This window comes from Mus caroli, unplaced genomic scaffold (genome assembly GCF_978045245.1).
Source record: "Mus caroli unplaced genomic scaffold, Mus_caroli_1 scaffold_3, whole genome shotgun sequence".
In the NCBI taxonomy this organism is placed as follows: domain Eukaryota; kingdom Metazoa; phylum Chordata; class Mammalia; order Rodentia; family Muridae; genus Mus; species Mus caroli.
Genome location: NW_028227258.1, coordinates 81,288,507 through 81,304,108, shown reverse-complemented (window position 1 = coordinate 81,304,108; position 15,602 = coordinate 81,288,507). Strand labels below are relative to the sequence as shown.

The 15,602-nt window shown below is 40.3% G+C and overlaps 1 protein-coding gene across 4 annotated transcripts in view; it reads right to left on the bottom strand.

The window, feature by feature from the left end:
• Glrb (glycine receptor beta) overlaps positions 1–11,605 on the bottom strand; it is a 73,497-nt gene extending 61,892 nt beyond the window's left edge. For 3 of the 4 annotated variants that reach the window (XM_021157780.2, XM_021157781.2, XM_021157782.3), the window contains exons 1-2: positions 11,507–11,605; positions 9,960–10,110 (exon numbers count right to left, since the gene is read on the bottom strand). In XM_021157780.2, the coding sequence (XP_021013439.1) occupies positions 9,960–10,081 (122 nt within the window). In that variant the 5' untranslated portion in view covers positions 10,082–10,110; positions 11,507–11,605. Of the gene's footprint in view, positions 1–9,959; positions 10,111–11,164; positions 11,305–11,506 lie in introns of those variants that run through there. The other variant, XM_029475575.2, reaches the window with a different exon arrangement.
• Positions 11,606–15,602: the final 3,997 nt, after the last annotated feature.

Here is a 15,602-nt window from a genome sequence, read left to right as displayed (position 1 = left end):
AGAAAGTTATGTTTCTAAATGTAATAATAATAACAACAATAATAATATTAAGGAAAGGTTAAGAAATGGAGCAGATCAACCTGTCTAAAGCAAGATTGTAGCTGTACCCAAAGTCTGGAATATAAATTTGAAAGAGTCCCTTGAAATCTAGGTTAAAGGGTGCTGGAAAATGTGTTACTGATTGCAGGACTATCAGGAAGAGAATGGAAACAGTATGCTGAGACATATCACAATAAGGCACGTCACTGGGAAAACACCATGACAAATCTGTTGACATCGGTGTAAGAGGAGATGCATGGAAATGAAACCCGAACATGATGGTAGAGGAGCTCATTTCAAAGGAAAGGTGCAGCTCCCATTTGGGCTTCATGCCTGACTGACTGGAATAATGGGGATGCCAATTTTAAACACTGAAGAATTGTTTGGAAGGACAAGATCATTAATTCAAGTGATTGCAAAATAACAGTATGCGGGCAAAGAGAAATTGCAAAATAGATAGTATGAAAAATACATAACTGAACACTAGAAGGAGGAAGAAGAAGACCCTGGTCTACGTGGACAGTAGATGACAGGACAGACAATCCCCACGGGCATCCCTTTTTACATGAGTGATATCTTTTTCCGTCAGCCTCTCATGTTTGGCCGACATTTTCATCATGAATAGTTCTACAGTAAGTACAACTAAGCACATCCTCAAATGGAAGGAAGGGAGTGACGCGCTATCCAGTCTGCTAGGGAAAGCTAGACAAAAGAAACCAGAGAGACTAACGACTACCATTATCATTTGCATAAACATGATGGCTTCTGTTTTCCCTTGTAAACTTGCCTCTCAGCATTATATACAACTGATGCCGTGCATATATTCTGGCATTAAATGTTAAAAGAGACAAACATGCTCAGAGAAGGTATCAAGTGCATTTATATTTATATATAATAATTTAGGTTATGGGCAAAGTTATAGAAATAACTCCCATTCTTTTTTAGTGCGGGCACAAGAGCAAAAGTAAAGCTGGGTTACTTATGTCATGATTTTAACACTAGCGTGTCAAGGATTGGAGAACACTTAGCAGATATGGTAAATATGGGCTGAAATGATTGCAAACCCATAGAAGAACTACCTCAATCACTAATGGCTTATGTGAAACTCCTCAGAAGGAAAACATGGTACAGGCCAGAAAAAGAAGAAAGAAAGATTTTGTAGAAAACACATAGATCAAAATTCTGAAAGCAACACAGAGTGTTTCACAAGATGGTAGCACTCTTTGGTGTCTTGATACCAGAACTTGCTGATAGCAAAAGTAAGCAGCTGACTGTGCCCCAAAATGTCCTGGGAGTGGTAGCCTGTGCCACTCATGTGCAGGGGCTAACTAGATTGAGAAGACAAGATTAGGCTCAGAAGCTATACAAACACCCAGGCTCCAAGCAGCTCAGTAGATGCTAGGTTCCAAAATACCTCAACACACATGTACTCCAGCAACAGGGGGCCCTTCCAGTGATCATGTCTGCTATGAGGAAGATTTCCTTCTCTGACTCTGGTGACCACTGATCATCCAGCACCCTTACTGACCTGGATAAGCGCAATTGAAACCATGAGTAGTTAGCATCCAGTGCTCTTAAGTAATACATTTCTCAAGAATCTGAAGCAGTGCCAACATCCACAAACTGTCCTTCCCCAACCAGCACTGAACATAGGCTTGTTCTGCAGCCAACGTGACTTTCAGCTTACTTCCTACTATCCTGACCCATGGTCTATGTATGACTGGACCTTGCCTCCAAGTATTGGCGATGTCACTTAGAGCTACATTTTTGATTGATATATATGTTTGTTGTGAGTTGTCCCAGATCTTTAATGTTTGCATAATAAGCCATACATTTGAAAAAAAAACTACAGACTATCTGCAGGTCTGTGCCACACATGCCACATTCAAGACATTTCTCTAGTACTCTTCATAAACATGATAGTTCACTTAAAATTATCAGCTGCCCGATGGTTGAAATCCAGAGGCCTCAGCCTAAAAATGAGCACCAGGGGCTGAGGAGAGGGCTCAGTGGTTAAAAGCACTCACTGCTCTTCCAGAGGACCCAGGTTCAATTCCCAGCACCCACATGGCAGCTCACAACTGTCTGTAACTTCAGCTTCAGGAGATCTGAAACCCTCACACAGACATATAGGCAGGTAAAACACCAATGCACATGAAATAAAAATAAATTAAATAAAAAAAATGAGCCCCAGTAGTTCAGAAATGACCAAACTAGTAATACATACCAGGACACTGTCCAGGCAAATCAATGAAAAGGAATTGCTATATCTCCTATGACAGAAATCTGACATACAAATCAATGTTCCTCTAAGTTTGTTAAATCATATCTTTGCTATTGCTAGTATTGTTAAATATATTTCAGTTCTGGTTTTTAGGATATGCAAATACAGACCCATATTCACAAGCCTTCTGTTTATGGATGTGTTGGTCATTATCATCCAGCATCCTGAAGTCATTTCTGGAGAGGTATGGTGGATTGATTTATCTTTTCCTGCTGGATTAGGTCAGAAGGGAGATTTTTCTGGGTTTGAAGGAGATTTAAATAAAACTTATATGAAATTTCTGAGGGAAATTATAGTGTTTAGCTTTCTTTTGTTTGATGAGTTTGGATTTTGGGGACAGAGTCATTCTATACATTTCTGTCTGAACTGGAACTTCCTATGTAGATCAGGCAGGCCATGAACTCACAAAGTGCCTCCTGTCCCTTCTTCCTGTGGACTTGGATTAATGGCATGAACAAACCTGACCTAAAGGAAAATTATGTTAATGAAGGTCATCAAATTCTTCTTACCAACTTAATACCAAGGCTTATGCATTTTATATACTAGAACCTTCCAGGTCAGTCCACCAAAAAAATAAAGGCACATCTGCCTAACTGGAGCAAGAGAAAATTTAAATGTGTAGAATGATGACTCAATCTCTTGCTTTTAGTTAGATGTTAGATACAATGTCAAGTCTACAGAAATTTTTAAAATATCACAAATTGAAATATCTTTAATCACCAATATACGATCTATTCATTTTCAAGTCCCCTAACATAGGCCAGCTAAACAAATTTCCTATGCCAGAGTGGCTCTCATGATGATACCTGCACCACCCCTGATCCTGTCAATTACGTTTCATCTGATTGCTAGTAAAAACTTAAGTGAAGCCAAAAGTCTCACTCCATATAGCTCCTATTCATTAGCCTGGCTTTAAGCAGATGCCAAGCCGTAAAGTGTAGTTTCTTATTCACGTCACAGATTTTCAAGCACTTGCAAACAACCTTCAATTATCTCAGTTCCTTTAGCACTTCCCAGTATGAAAAGATCTTAATTACTTCTACTATTATTTCTCTGTCCTGGGAATACTGTGTAAAACAGTGCAAAAATGCCCTTAAACTTTGCTTTAAATGTCTGAATAAAACACATTCATTTGTATCAATATGATAACATCATCAAACATTTTCCAAATATTCTATTAACCATACTTGCACAAATAGTAGGTAAACCAATTTCCCTATCTCATTAGGTCTTTGCCCATCAGTTTATTTTTATTTGTTGTTATTATCATAAAAAATAAATGGGTTTCATTATGACATTTTCCTATCTGTATAACATTGTGTTCCATTCATATTCATCCAAGTATACATTCTTGTCAGTGCCCCTACCCTCCTGCAAGATAGGCCCACTTCACATGACCTGCCATATATATAGCACATATATACATACATATATATACATATATAGTGTATACATATATAGTGTATACATGTAGTACATACATAAATATGTATATATGTATGAATACAGCATGTATATATGTGTGTATATATATATTACTATATCTATATATAAGTGGATATATATTACATATGATATTCAGTATGCAACTCTTATTTCTGAGCCTTAGTTTCTTAATTCAGGGTTATATTGGCTCCCAATTCTATCTCACATCACCGTTTCCAATGTTACAAATTTTAGTTTGTTTTTGTTTTCTTTAATATTTCTTTTTAATCATTGATAAAATGCTGAATACAATGAAGCCAAAATTCTGCCTCTGACAAACATAACCCAGGGTAAAAACATTCAATTCATTAGCATAGTTGTGAATAAATCTAGTTGCCCATATGCTGAGACCATATCAATTGATGTAAAATCCAGACATAATAGAAGCATAAAGAAGAGGACAAAGGCTTTTTGGTATCCCTTCACTTATAAAAGAAATTATCACCTGATTTACATTTTGTGCCAGGCATTCTGTTTTCCCTGGTAATGAGTCAAGTAAGCATTGTTCTCTCATGAGTTTACAAATATCTGGAGAAGATCCAGGAACAATCATAGCCATGGATGTAAAGAAGGTTGTACAAATGGAGAACGTTCTTATCGAAATCAGACTGTCAAAATGAGGACAGAGAATGGGATCGCTTCCCTACAACATAGTGTCAGCTTACACACACAAACTCACACACACTTACACACACACACACACACACACACACAAGTGTTTCTCAGTAGAGGTCATAGTTTTATATTTAGGTTGATTTTGATGTCATTATGGTCAGTTCGACAACCTACATACAGATTGGGGAAAAAAAATCTTTACTAATCCCATATTCGACACAGGACTAATATCCAAAATTAATAAAGAACTCAAGAAGCTAACCACCAAAAACCCAAATTATCCAATCAAAAATTAGGGTATATAACTAAATAGAGAATTCATAGCAGAAGAATCCTGAACAGCTGAGAAGCACCTAAAGAAATGTTCAAAGTCCTTAGTCATCAGGGAAATGGAAATCAAAATGACCCTGAGATTCCACCTTATACCAATCAGAATGGCTAACATCAAAACTTCATGTGACAGCACATGTTGACAAAGATATGAAGACAGAGGAACACTCCTCCATTGCTGGTGGGATTGCAAACTGGTACAACTACTCTGGAAATCAATCTGGAGGTTCCTCCAAAAACTGAAAATAGATCTACTGAAGACCCAGCTATACCACTCTTGGGACTATACCCAAAATATGCCCCACCATGCCACAGGAGCTCGTGTTCCACTATGTTCATGTGGCCTTGTCTGTGATGTCAGGAGCTGGAAACAATCCCTCAACAGAAGAATGGATACAGAAATTTGGTACATTTACACAATGGAATACTATTCAACTATTAAGAACAAGAACATCATGAGTTTTAAAGACAAATGGATGGAACTAGAAAATATCATCCTGAGTAAGGTAACTCAGACCCAAAAGGACATGAATAGTATGTACTCACTGGTAAGTGGATATTAGCCAAAAAAATGTACAGAATACAATTCACAGAACTCAAGAAGGTTAACAAGCCAAAGGGCACAAGTAAAGATGCTTCAATCCCACTTGGGAAGGAGAAGAAAGCAGTCATGAAGGGCAGAGGGAGGCAGTGTGGAAGAAAGGACAAGGAGGGAAAGGGGAGAACATGATCAGATTTTTTTTGGGGGGGGCGGCAAGACAGGACTGAAGCCCTGAGGGCCAACAGAAAGAATAGAAACAGGTGACTTCAGGAGGTAGGAGGTGGGGAGACCCTCCAGCATGTACCAAAGACCTGGGAGGTGAGGGATTCTCAGGACTAAAGGGAGGGACCTTGGATGAAGGGCTCTATAGTTAGAAGGGGGGACTTGTAGAATCCACCTCCAGTGGAGAGGCAAGACATCAACTGGAGGGATGGGGTTGCCATCCCATAGTCAAAAGCTCTGACCCAGAATCATTCCCATCTGAAGGAACTGCAAGGGGAAAAATGGAGAAGAGACTTAGGAAAAGGAGATCCAGTGACAAGCCCAAATTGGGATCCAGCTCAAGGGAGGCCCCAGGGCCTGACACTGTTACTGATACAGTGGTGTGCGTGCAGAGAGGAGCTTATCATGGCTGCCCTCCAAGAGGCCCAACAAGCAGCTGAAAGAGTCAGATGCAGATACTAGCACTCAACCAACAGAAGGAAGCTGGGAACCCCTGTGACTGAATTGGGGGAAAGCTGGAAGAAGCTGAGGAGGAGGACAGGCCCATGGGAAGACCAGCAACCCAACTGACCTGGACCCTCGAGATGTCTCAGACACTTGAGCCACCAACCAGGCAGCATACACCAGCTGATATGAGCCCCCTGACAGACACACAGCAAAAGACTGCCTGGTCTGGCCTCAGTGAGAGAAGATGCACCTAACTCTTGAGAGACTTGAGGCCCCAGGGAGTGCGGAGGTCTGGCAGGGTGTGGGTGGAGGGGTGGGGACATCCTCTTGGAGACAGGGTCAGGGAAGTATGGGATGAGGAGCAGGAGGGGGGAGTGCACTGGGAGGGGGATGAAGACTGGACTGTAAAAATGGATTAAAGAATTTTTTAAAATGCTGAGTGAAGAGGATATATGCAGTAGTGTGTGTATTTGTAAAGGTCTAGGCACACAGACTGAGGCTCAGTAGTGAACAAGTGATAGTTACTGCTATGAATTTCCAACAAGAGCCTGGAGATGGGAGTTAACTAACACAGCCAGGGAGCACTGGTGCTTTAACTATCGCAAAGAACAGAATGATGATGGAGATGGGAAAGAGCAGGTGTGCACTGGATGATCCACAGACTGGGATGCAGATGTTGGACTCTAGCCATCAAAGATCTTCTGTGTAGAGACAAGAAATGTCAGCCATATCCAAAGAGCCATGGAATTCCTGCAAGGCATCTCAATATTGGAATGACCTAATTAGAACCAAGTTCCCAGGAGAAAATACCAAAGCAAAACAAACCAAAGCAACAACAAAACAGAAATAAAACAAAACAAAACAGCAAAATAAACTCTAGAGTCAGTGTGGAGCAGAAATACCTGAGGTGGGGGAGGGGAGAATAGTGAAGAAGTTAAAACAAGCCATATTATAGATTATAGAGAAGACAAATCAGATAACTCTAAAAAGCGGTGAAAGTAGAGACACTGCAGAGGTGGTAAAGAAGAGCTACTGAGCTGTTGACTCTTGGTACCTGCTGAATTTGAGATGCTGATGTAGGAAAGGTAGGTCAAACATGATCCGAGGATGGCCAAGGAGGTAGTGTGGTCATTTGCTGGCAAAGGGCCACTGTGTTAGTAGAGGTGTGGAGGAGTTCTGAGAACAGTTTTTGCACATTGAGTTGAGCTTTGGGACAGTCAGGATGGAGGGTGTTACCCTCTAACCAGCTCTGAACTAGACATAAAATTCAGGGAGTTTATGTTATGTTATATGTATGGTGGGTGAGTGCAGCTATATGCATAGGTTTAGGTGAACTCTTACCAGCAGAATGGAAAAATCACAATCTTTCCGGCCCCTGTCCTGTATTTTAAAATGTACATTCTCAGAATAGACAGGAAAAAACAATACTCTTTTAGTGAAAAAACAAAAATAGTTAACTTCTATTCCCTACAAATATACTGGCGAGGCTTATATGCTCCCATGGCTTATCAATGCCACTCCTGAGAGTGCTTAAATAAACAAAAGTTCACCAGGCAAGAACCTCATGATCTTAAGTACTCATTTTCTACCCTCAATTTCTGAGATTTCTAATTCCAACTCTGCCAATCTCTCCGTATTAATACACTTAATGAATTTATACAAAATAGTTTAGATTTCTAAACTATCAATAATCATATAAGATTACTTTACAGCACTTTACTATGGCTGAGAGTGTAGCCTGAGTTTTTACAGCACTTTCATATAGTAGACCAAATTTCAGCCAGAGAAAACACTTTTGAATTTCTTAAGCTCTTAGTCTTAAGGCTGATTTTCATTTATTTTACTTCAGTTTTGCTTTTTTTTTAGGTTAGGTCTTACTGTATAAACCAGGATGCCTTTGAACTCCCAATTCTCCTACCAAGGGCTGGGATTATAGAATTATATTCCTATGGCAAGAGATATTTATTTATAAAATGAATCCAACCCAAAAAATATACAAGTGTATTTTGCCAGAGAATATTTATCTGTCTGTCTGTCTGTTTACTTTAGTGATCGTGTATGCACATGTGTGTCTGCCACAGCAAGCATGTGGCTGTCAGGAGAGCTCTGTAGAAACTGGTTCTCTCCTTCCACTGTACGAGTCCCAGCGACCAAATTCAGCAGAACACATTCATTTGCCTGCTGAGTTATAATCTCAGACCTGTTTACATATTGATAAGGTAGATATTTGATAGGATTACTGCAACCATCAATGAAACTTTACTTATTCTCATAAAAAATTAAAATAAAGTTAAGACTATGGTAGAAACTAGCTGAGATGAATTTTCAACTCATGATGTAACATATGAAGTACTGTGACAAGAACGCAACAGGCGCAGATGGCAGCTTATGAAACCTCATAATTTTCACATGCTCTAAGAGAAACTTTACTATCTTACCCCATTTTCAAAAATCTGTCTTAAATAACTATAGATACCATATACACTGACCATGTATACACTTGGGGCAATTTAGTAGTGTAGTTGTGAAAAAGAACAAGTGTCCTCTAAATACTATTATAAGGTAAATGGAAGCAACAAGATTTGCTGTTATGATCTTTAAACAATATGACTTTGGATGCAGGAAGTACAGAAAGGGTTTGACTGGAAGGTAGTAACCATAGTATCACTCACTTGTGAAAAAAAAGCCAGACTGGTCCATGATAGCCTGACTCTACCCTCACCACACCCAGTTACCACAACCACAAGGAATATACCAGCTTGTGTCAACAAGGCCTAACATCCTCTAGTTCCCTCGGGGGCTGATCTGATAAGGACACAAAAATCTTAACCCTGACGAGTTCTGATGTCAGCACATGGTAGGCCTGACCTGCCTCTCACCCCTCAGCAGATACCCAAGGGTATCTTACCCAGAGGCCAAGAAAGTGCATGCACATAATTCAAGGCTAGCCTACACTTCATCCTAACATAAAATGCTAAATAGGTAGGCTGTCGATGATAAAGTTAGGAGATGCCTCTGGACATGACATGAAACTTCCTGAATGCTAGACATTAGTCTCCATGACCCTGCCTTCAGGCTTAAGTCTCCACATCTCTAAAGTATCAACTACCAATGTATCTATCAAGTCTAACATCTTTTCTCCCTAAAAGGCACTTTATGTTTCTTACAGACATTTATAAAACTTCAATGGTTCTTGACGTTGGAATAAACTGTTGTCTGTGGTCGATATAATTTCTCAACAATAGTAACTGAAAAATGGCCTATAACAGCAAAATAATGACATGTGTTATATTATTACCTAAAAACACATAATCTTTAGAAGTCATTACTTAGTGTTTATCTGCTGTAATGGTTGGATATTTCCAGTTTTTATTGACCAGTAATATTAACCCTTCTCAGAAAAGAACCCAGGCTGATAAACTTTGACTTTTGGGAGACTGTAGCTGGATTGTTTTTTCCTTTTTTTTTTTTTAACAAAAGTAATTCTATATTTTATCACACACTTTTTGAGGGATACACTAAATTCCTTTTGTAAGTCCTTTACAAAAAATCCTTCAGAATAAATGTCATGTACCATGCAAATTTACTTCCACTGTGTATAGCAATGTAAATATAATAGACCTCACGATAATAGTTATCTGATTCTTAATGATTCTCATTTCAGATCATTTTTAAATCTACTCTTTGAACTTGTATTTGCTCAAAGCATGGACCCACAGCATCCAATTAAAGTTGCATATCTGGCAAAATAAAGTTATAACTTGTTTCGCTTTTGTAAACGATATGGAAAGGTATATTACAAAGCTTCCTTTACCAACAGGAAGCCACCATCACATTTCAAACATCTGTCTACTCAGACATCTTGCAAACAGGACACAGTAGGTGCATGAGTGGATGCAAAAAGTGCTGTAGGTGGGCATTTTTATAACCGGTCAGGTTTTCTAACAAAAGTAGCAACATTGCTCTGCAGAAGGATATAAGATGTGAGGAACGTACGATGGGCACAAATACTGCTTCTTTTTCCCCTTCCCTTTCTTGGAAGACTTTTCTTTTGAACAAGCGTCTTCAAACAACAAGGACATTAAAATAAAAAAGGAGATTGCCAATGAAAACTTCATCTTGAAAACGGAAGTTTCAGCAGCTCAATCTACGAGAGAAAACAAGAAGATATTCACACTTAGGGAGCATGTGATAAGCCTGTGACTTCTCTTTAAGGAGCTTCTCATGATGGCTACCCAACCAACAATCGTATCTCAAATCCTACATCACTGAACGTTTAAGTGTCCTTTATATAGCAGGAAAGCCTATTTATAGTCATGGTGAGACTCAGTTCAAGTAAAGATATAGAGAAAACCAGGTTCTAGTAAGAGATGATTGGAGATTGTACAATTTCCAAATCTGGGATTATATGAAATTAAAATTTGGCATTAAGTTGGAGAGTATTTCAAAATAGGTTCATACCTGTAAGGATGCTTAACCCACTGTTAAAATGGTTCACTCTAGCTAGAACACTTGATATCAAATTTTAAAATCTAGGTTGTATGGATTTTTATGTATTTTTTTTTCAAAAAGATAATCACTAACGGACTTAATTCAAAGGAAAGCAACAAATAGAAAGGTAAAGGAAGACTGGCATGAAACAACTTCACACTCTAAACTCACTGCTTGTAAAATATCATTAAATTTGCATGCTACTTTGTACCCTGAAAATGCCATGCAGTAAGTTGACTTGTTAGTTTTCCCATTCGTGTGGGAACTCTTGTACCAGTCATCTTCAAAAAGATAGTTCTGAGTAATAGTAAAGAAACAAAACTGGAAGTGTGCTTCAGATAATGTTCCTACCTACAAATTAACATCACTGCCTATGCCCAGAAGAGACTATCCTTGCCAAAGTACAATGAACAATAAAGCAACCCCCAAGCATTTACTAACAGCAGAATAGCTAAAAACAAACAAACAACAACAAAAACAACAACAACAAAATAACCCTCTTCTGTGTGCTTTGTTTTCAGAGCATAAAAATGTTTTCTGCAATCTGAGACCTAAACGCCCAATTCCCATCCCACTCCGTTATCTGGAACACCAGTGTCCTGTATTTACCCGCCCCCTCTTCTCAGGTTTACCCCATATTTATCCTATACACCCCCAAAGCAGGCCCAAAGGGCATGTCACTAGGTCCTTCACCCGCAGCTACTCTCTACCTCTGGGGATGAGAGTCCCAGTACTGCAGTAGGTCTGTCCCCGCTTGGCTCACAGCCCCCTATCCTCCTGGAGCGATGCTAGCTGCTACAGCCGGGCTCCCGCGCGACCCTTGTCCGCAAGGCTCTGTGGCTTTCCAGAGCGACCGGCCGCTGCAGGGCCAGGTGAGCCTCCCCACAGCACCCCAGGGCCCTCGGCGCCTCTGGTCCCCAAACCCTGGCCCCGTCCCCCGCGGGCATCGGACACTGCGTCTTGCACCGAGCCCGCCTCGGGCCCCAGCTCGGCCCCGCCGCAGTGCGCAGACCCGGAGCCCGCGCCGCAGGGAGCTCGCCGCCAGGCCTTACCGCACGTGCCCCTCAGCCCTCCGCCGAGGTGACGGCGGCGCAGGTGGCGGGCGCAGAGGCAGCTGCGACCAGCGAGTCCCGCCGCCGCCCGCGCCACCGCCACCGCCGCCGCCACCGCCGCCGCCACCGCCGCCGCCGAGTTTGACGCGCCTGCTCCGCCCCCGAGCGTGCGCCGTGGCGCGCCGCGGACAACTGCGGGGACCGCGGGCGGAGGTCGCCACCGAGAGGGACGAGACGCTGCACGGTGGTGGTGGGGAGGGGGAGAAGGGAGGGAGAAGGGACCTTAGGGCTCTTTGGAGGGCATCATCGCAGGACCCCCGGGGTGGGGGGAACTGCTAGAAAAGGAGCTAAAATAAAGGAGCAGGGCTCAAGGGGAGGCTTGTGACACTAACTACATGATGTGGGACAGCAGTTGGCCTTCCTGAACCAAAGTGGACGAGGTTCCTGTGGTTTCATCATCTTCTCTTTCCACCTTCTACCTTAATGTCGGAATGATAATTCCAGTTTCTGAGTCTGACCTTTCTACTCAGGCTTCGTGTGGTCAGAATCATTACAGTAGTATAGCATAGTGCAAGGAACACTGCTCCTAACATTGGTTGCACAGTTGACATTGAGCACAACAGGGCCCCTTCACAGTGTCGCCACTGACCCTCAGTGTGTCTAGACAATTGTACATCCTTCTCAATTTTATAGCCGGTGAAATTGAAATGCATGCCTGTAAGGGGCTTACAGATCTTAGAAGAGATTTAGCACTGATTTTGCATGACAGTGCCAGTTAGTTTTTGCCTTTTGGTACTAAACTACTCTAGCTTTCATTTCCATAGTTAAGAAACAACTTATTTTAAACTTAAGCACCCTACCCATTCCTTTAAGACCCCACAGGAGTTCGTTCCCTTTCTTCATTCAATTTCCCTTTCTGTGGGAAAGTTGATGCCCCTTGCTTCTGTCAAATAAACAAACACAGTTTTGTTTGCTGAGGTCAGACTGTATCTCGGAATCCCATCTTGCTTTCCTCAAGCTACTGCTGGAATATTATTATGCCCGTGCCTCCATGCCCACCTGATAATAACTCTTAAGGGAAGCCTAGCAGATTTGAAACCAAGTGAGCATGGCCCAGCCTTGTGTGTAGAAGAGCAGATGTTCCACTAATTCATGTATAGGCCTGTAAAACATGAGAGAGGGACATTCCCTCCACCCAGACACTGTCTTTCAGCTCCACAAAGCTTTCTGTGTCACAAGGGCAGCAATAACTCGGAAGCAATCCTTATTTCCATTGCTAAAGTCATGGCTGCCTTGTTTTAAAGCTTCACTAAATAGAACAGCATGCCTTTAATTGTATCAAAACATGACCACACATTTTTTTTTTATTTTATGTTTTGGATTTGTCAATTTGGTATCTTTTTAACATTATTAAATATTTATTTATTTTTAACTGTCTTCTTTAATTAAACTAATAGAATTTATTTTAAAATATACAACTCAGTATTTACATTTTTAAGTCATCAAAATAATTTATAATAGTTAAATGCCTCTTAAATATATATGATATCTTCTGAAGCTAAAAGTAACATGCACTCAAACAGTTTTTAAAGTCTATTAGAAATATTAAAAACAATAGAAGTAGAAAAATTCTCTTATGAAGTCCTCTATGTAAGGAAATTGTGACAGGTTCCTGATTAAACAGAAACAGTTCCATCTCCAAGGGAGAATGCACAGTGTAACTGTGGCTTCATAGAATGAATTGCATAATGTTCCTTCTGTTTCTATTTTGTGGAATAGTTTGAAGAGTATTGGTATTAGGTCTTCTTTGAAGGTTTGATAGAATTCTGCACTAAATCCATCTGGTCCAGAGCTTTCTTTGGTTGGAAGCCTTTTAATGACTGCTTCTATTTCACTAGGGCTTATGGGATTGTTTAGATGGTTTATCTGATCCTGACTTAACTTTGGTCTTTGGTATCTGTCTAGAAAACTTTCATTTCATCCAGATTTTCCAGTTTTGTTGAATATAGGCTTTTGTAGTAGGATCTGATGAGTTTTTTAATTTCCTCAGTTTCTGTTGTTATATCTCCCTTTTCATTTCTGATTTTGTCAATTTGGATACTGTCTCTTTTGGTTGAAAGTTGATTTTAGTCTATATTAGAATGACTACTTCAGCTTGTTTCTTGGGACCATTTGCTTGGAAAATTGTTTTCCAACCTTTTACTCTGAGGTAGTGTCTGTCTTTGACACCGAGGCGCGTTTCTTGTATGCAACAAAATTCTGGGTTCTGTTTATGTATCCAGTATGTTTTTCTATGTCTTTTTATTTGGGAATTGAGTCCATTGGTATTAAGAGATATTAGTGATTCTTGCTTCCTGTTATTTTTTATGTTATCATTACGTTTGTGGGGCTATCTTCTTTTGGGTTTGTTGAAAGATTACTTTCTTGCTTTTTCTAGGGTGTAGTTTCCCTCCTTGTGTTGGAGTTTTCCATCTATTATCCTTTGTAGGGCTGGATTTGTGAAAAGATACCATATAAATTTGTTTCTGTCATGGAATATCTTGGTTTCTTCATCTATGATAATTGAGAGTTTTGCTGGGTATGGTAGCCTGGGCTAGCATTTGAGTTCTCTTGGGGTCTGTATGACATCTGCCCAGGATCTTCTAGCTTTCATAGTCTCTGGTGAGAAGTCTGGTGTAATTCTGATAGGTCTGCCTTTATATGTTACTTGCCCTTTTTCCCTTACTGCTTTTAATATTCTCTCTTTGTTTTGTGCATTTGGTGTTTTGACTATTATGTGATGGGAGAGATTTCTTTTCTATAACCATACATTTCTAAGTCTGTTGATCTTGCAAACTTTATATGCCTCAGTACAGGGGAACACCAGGCCCAAGAAGTGGGAGTGGGTGGGAAAGGGAGTTGGGGGAGGGTATGAGGGACTTTTGGGATAGCATTGGAAATGTAAATGAAGAAAATACCTAATTAAGAAAAATAATTTTAAAAAGGGTTATAAAGACTTACTATACACATTGTATACCATGTGGCAATTGGAGAAAAGATCATATAAGGAATAAGAAGTGAGTGTTGAAAATGAGTAAAACCTGAGTTTTACTCAGGAGAGTCTGAGTAACGAAATAGACTCAGCTCTTACCCAATCATGTTTGGACCCATGCTCAGAATCTCCACAACTAGTTCAGTTTTCCTGCTAAATGTGCAAATACATACACATATGAAGTATTTTAAAAAGTATGCCTTGGCTTCAGGAAACTAGAAGTCCTGCTGCTTAAATGGCCTTACTCCTGTTCCTCAACTGTTATGGGTCAACCACTTTCATAAGTCAGGGAGAACTGCTTGTGGAGACACTTCTCAAGGTGCACTGCTTTGCAGTCCCTGCCACACACACTCACACACACACAAAAACAATCACAAATTTCTCAAGACTGTCTTGCCCCACACATGTACCTTCACCCCTCTATCAACTTCCTTATACTGAAGAACTCTGCCCGTTCTTGTAAGAGCTCATAGGCGTTCCCTCCTCTTCACACCACTTCCCCTCCTCGAAGGACAGTTGATGCACATTGCTACTGCCCTAATAAATGCAGTTTTGTCTGCTGAGGTCAGACTTTTGTCTCTTTCCTGCCTTCTGTTCCTTTATTCTGTACTCTGAAATCTGACAATTATAAAGGAAAAGGGGGCTGTTCATTAAAAGGTACCAAGGAGTTGTGATGGATTGGTGGGGTTTTGTGCCCAAAGCTTAGGGGACAGAGTTAACGATCTTGCATGAATACAGTTACACTCACAATTTTGAATATTTTTCTACAGATATGACCACCTTATAGTAACATGGTTGTTGACTGTGATAATGTGAAAGAAGAATCTTCTAAAACAGCATCAGGAAGTAGTTTATTTTCCATAATCTGTAACGTGTTTACTTGCTTTTCTAGATTTTATTTTCCTCCATTCCTGGTTTGCTCATCTATCTACACATTTTGAAATACTGTGTTAATTAATAAGTTTACCTCATCAGACTAGACTTCTTTCCAGAGCTGCTTTAGACACTATGTATCCAAATGTTTTCTCAACATTAAATTTTTTCTGTGTTTTATATCTATGTATA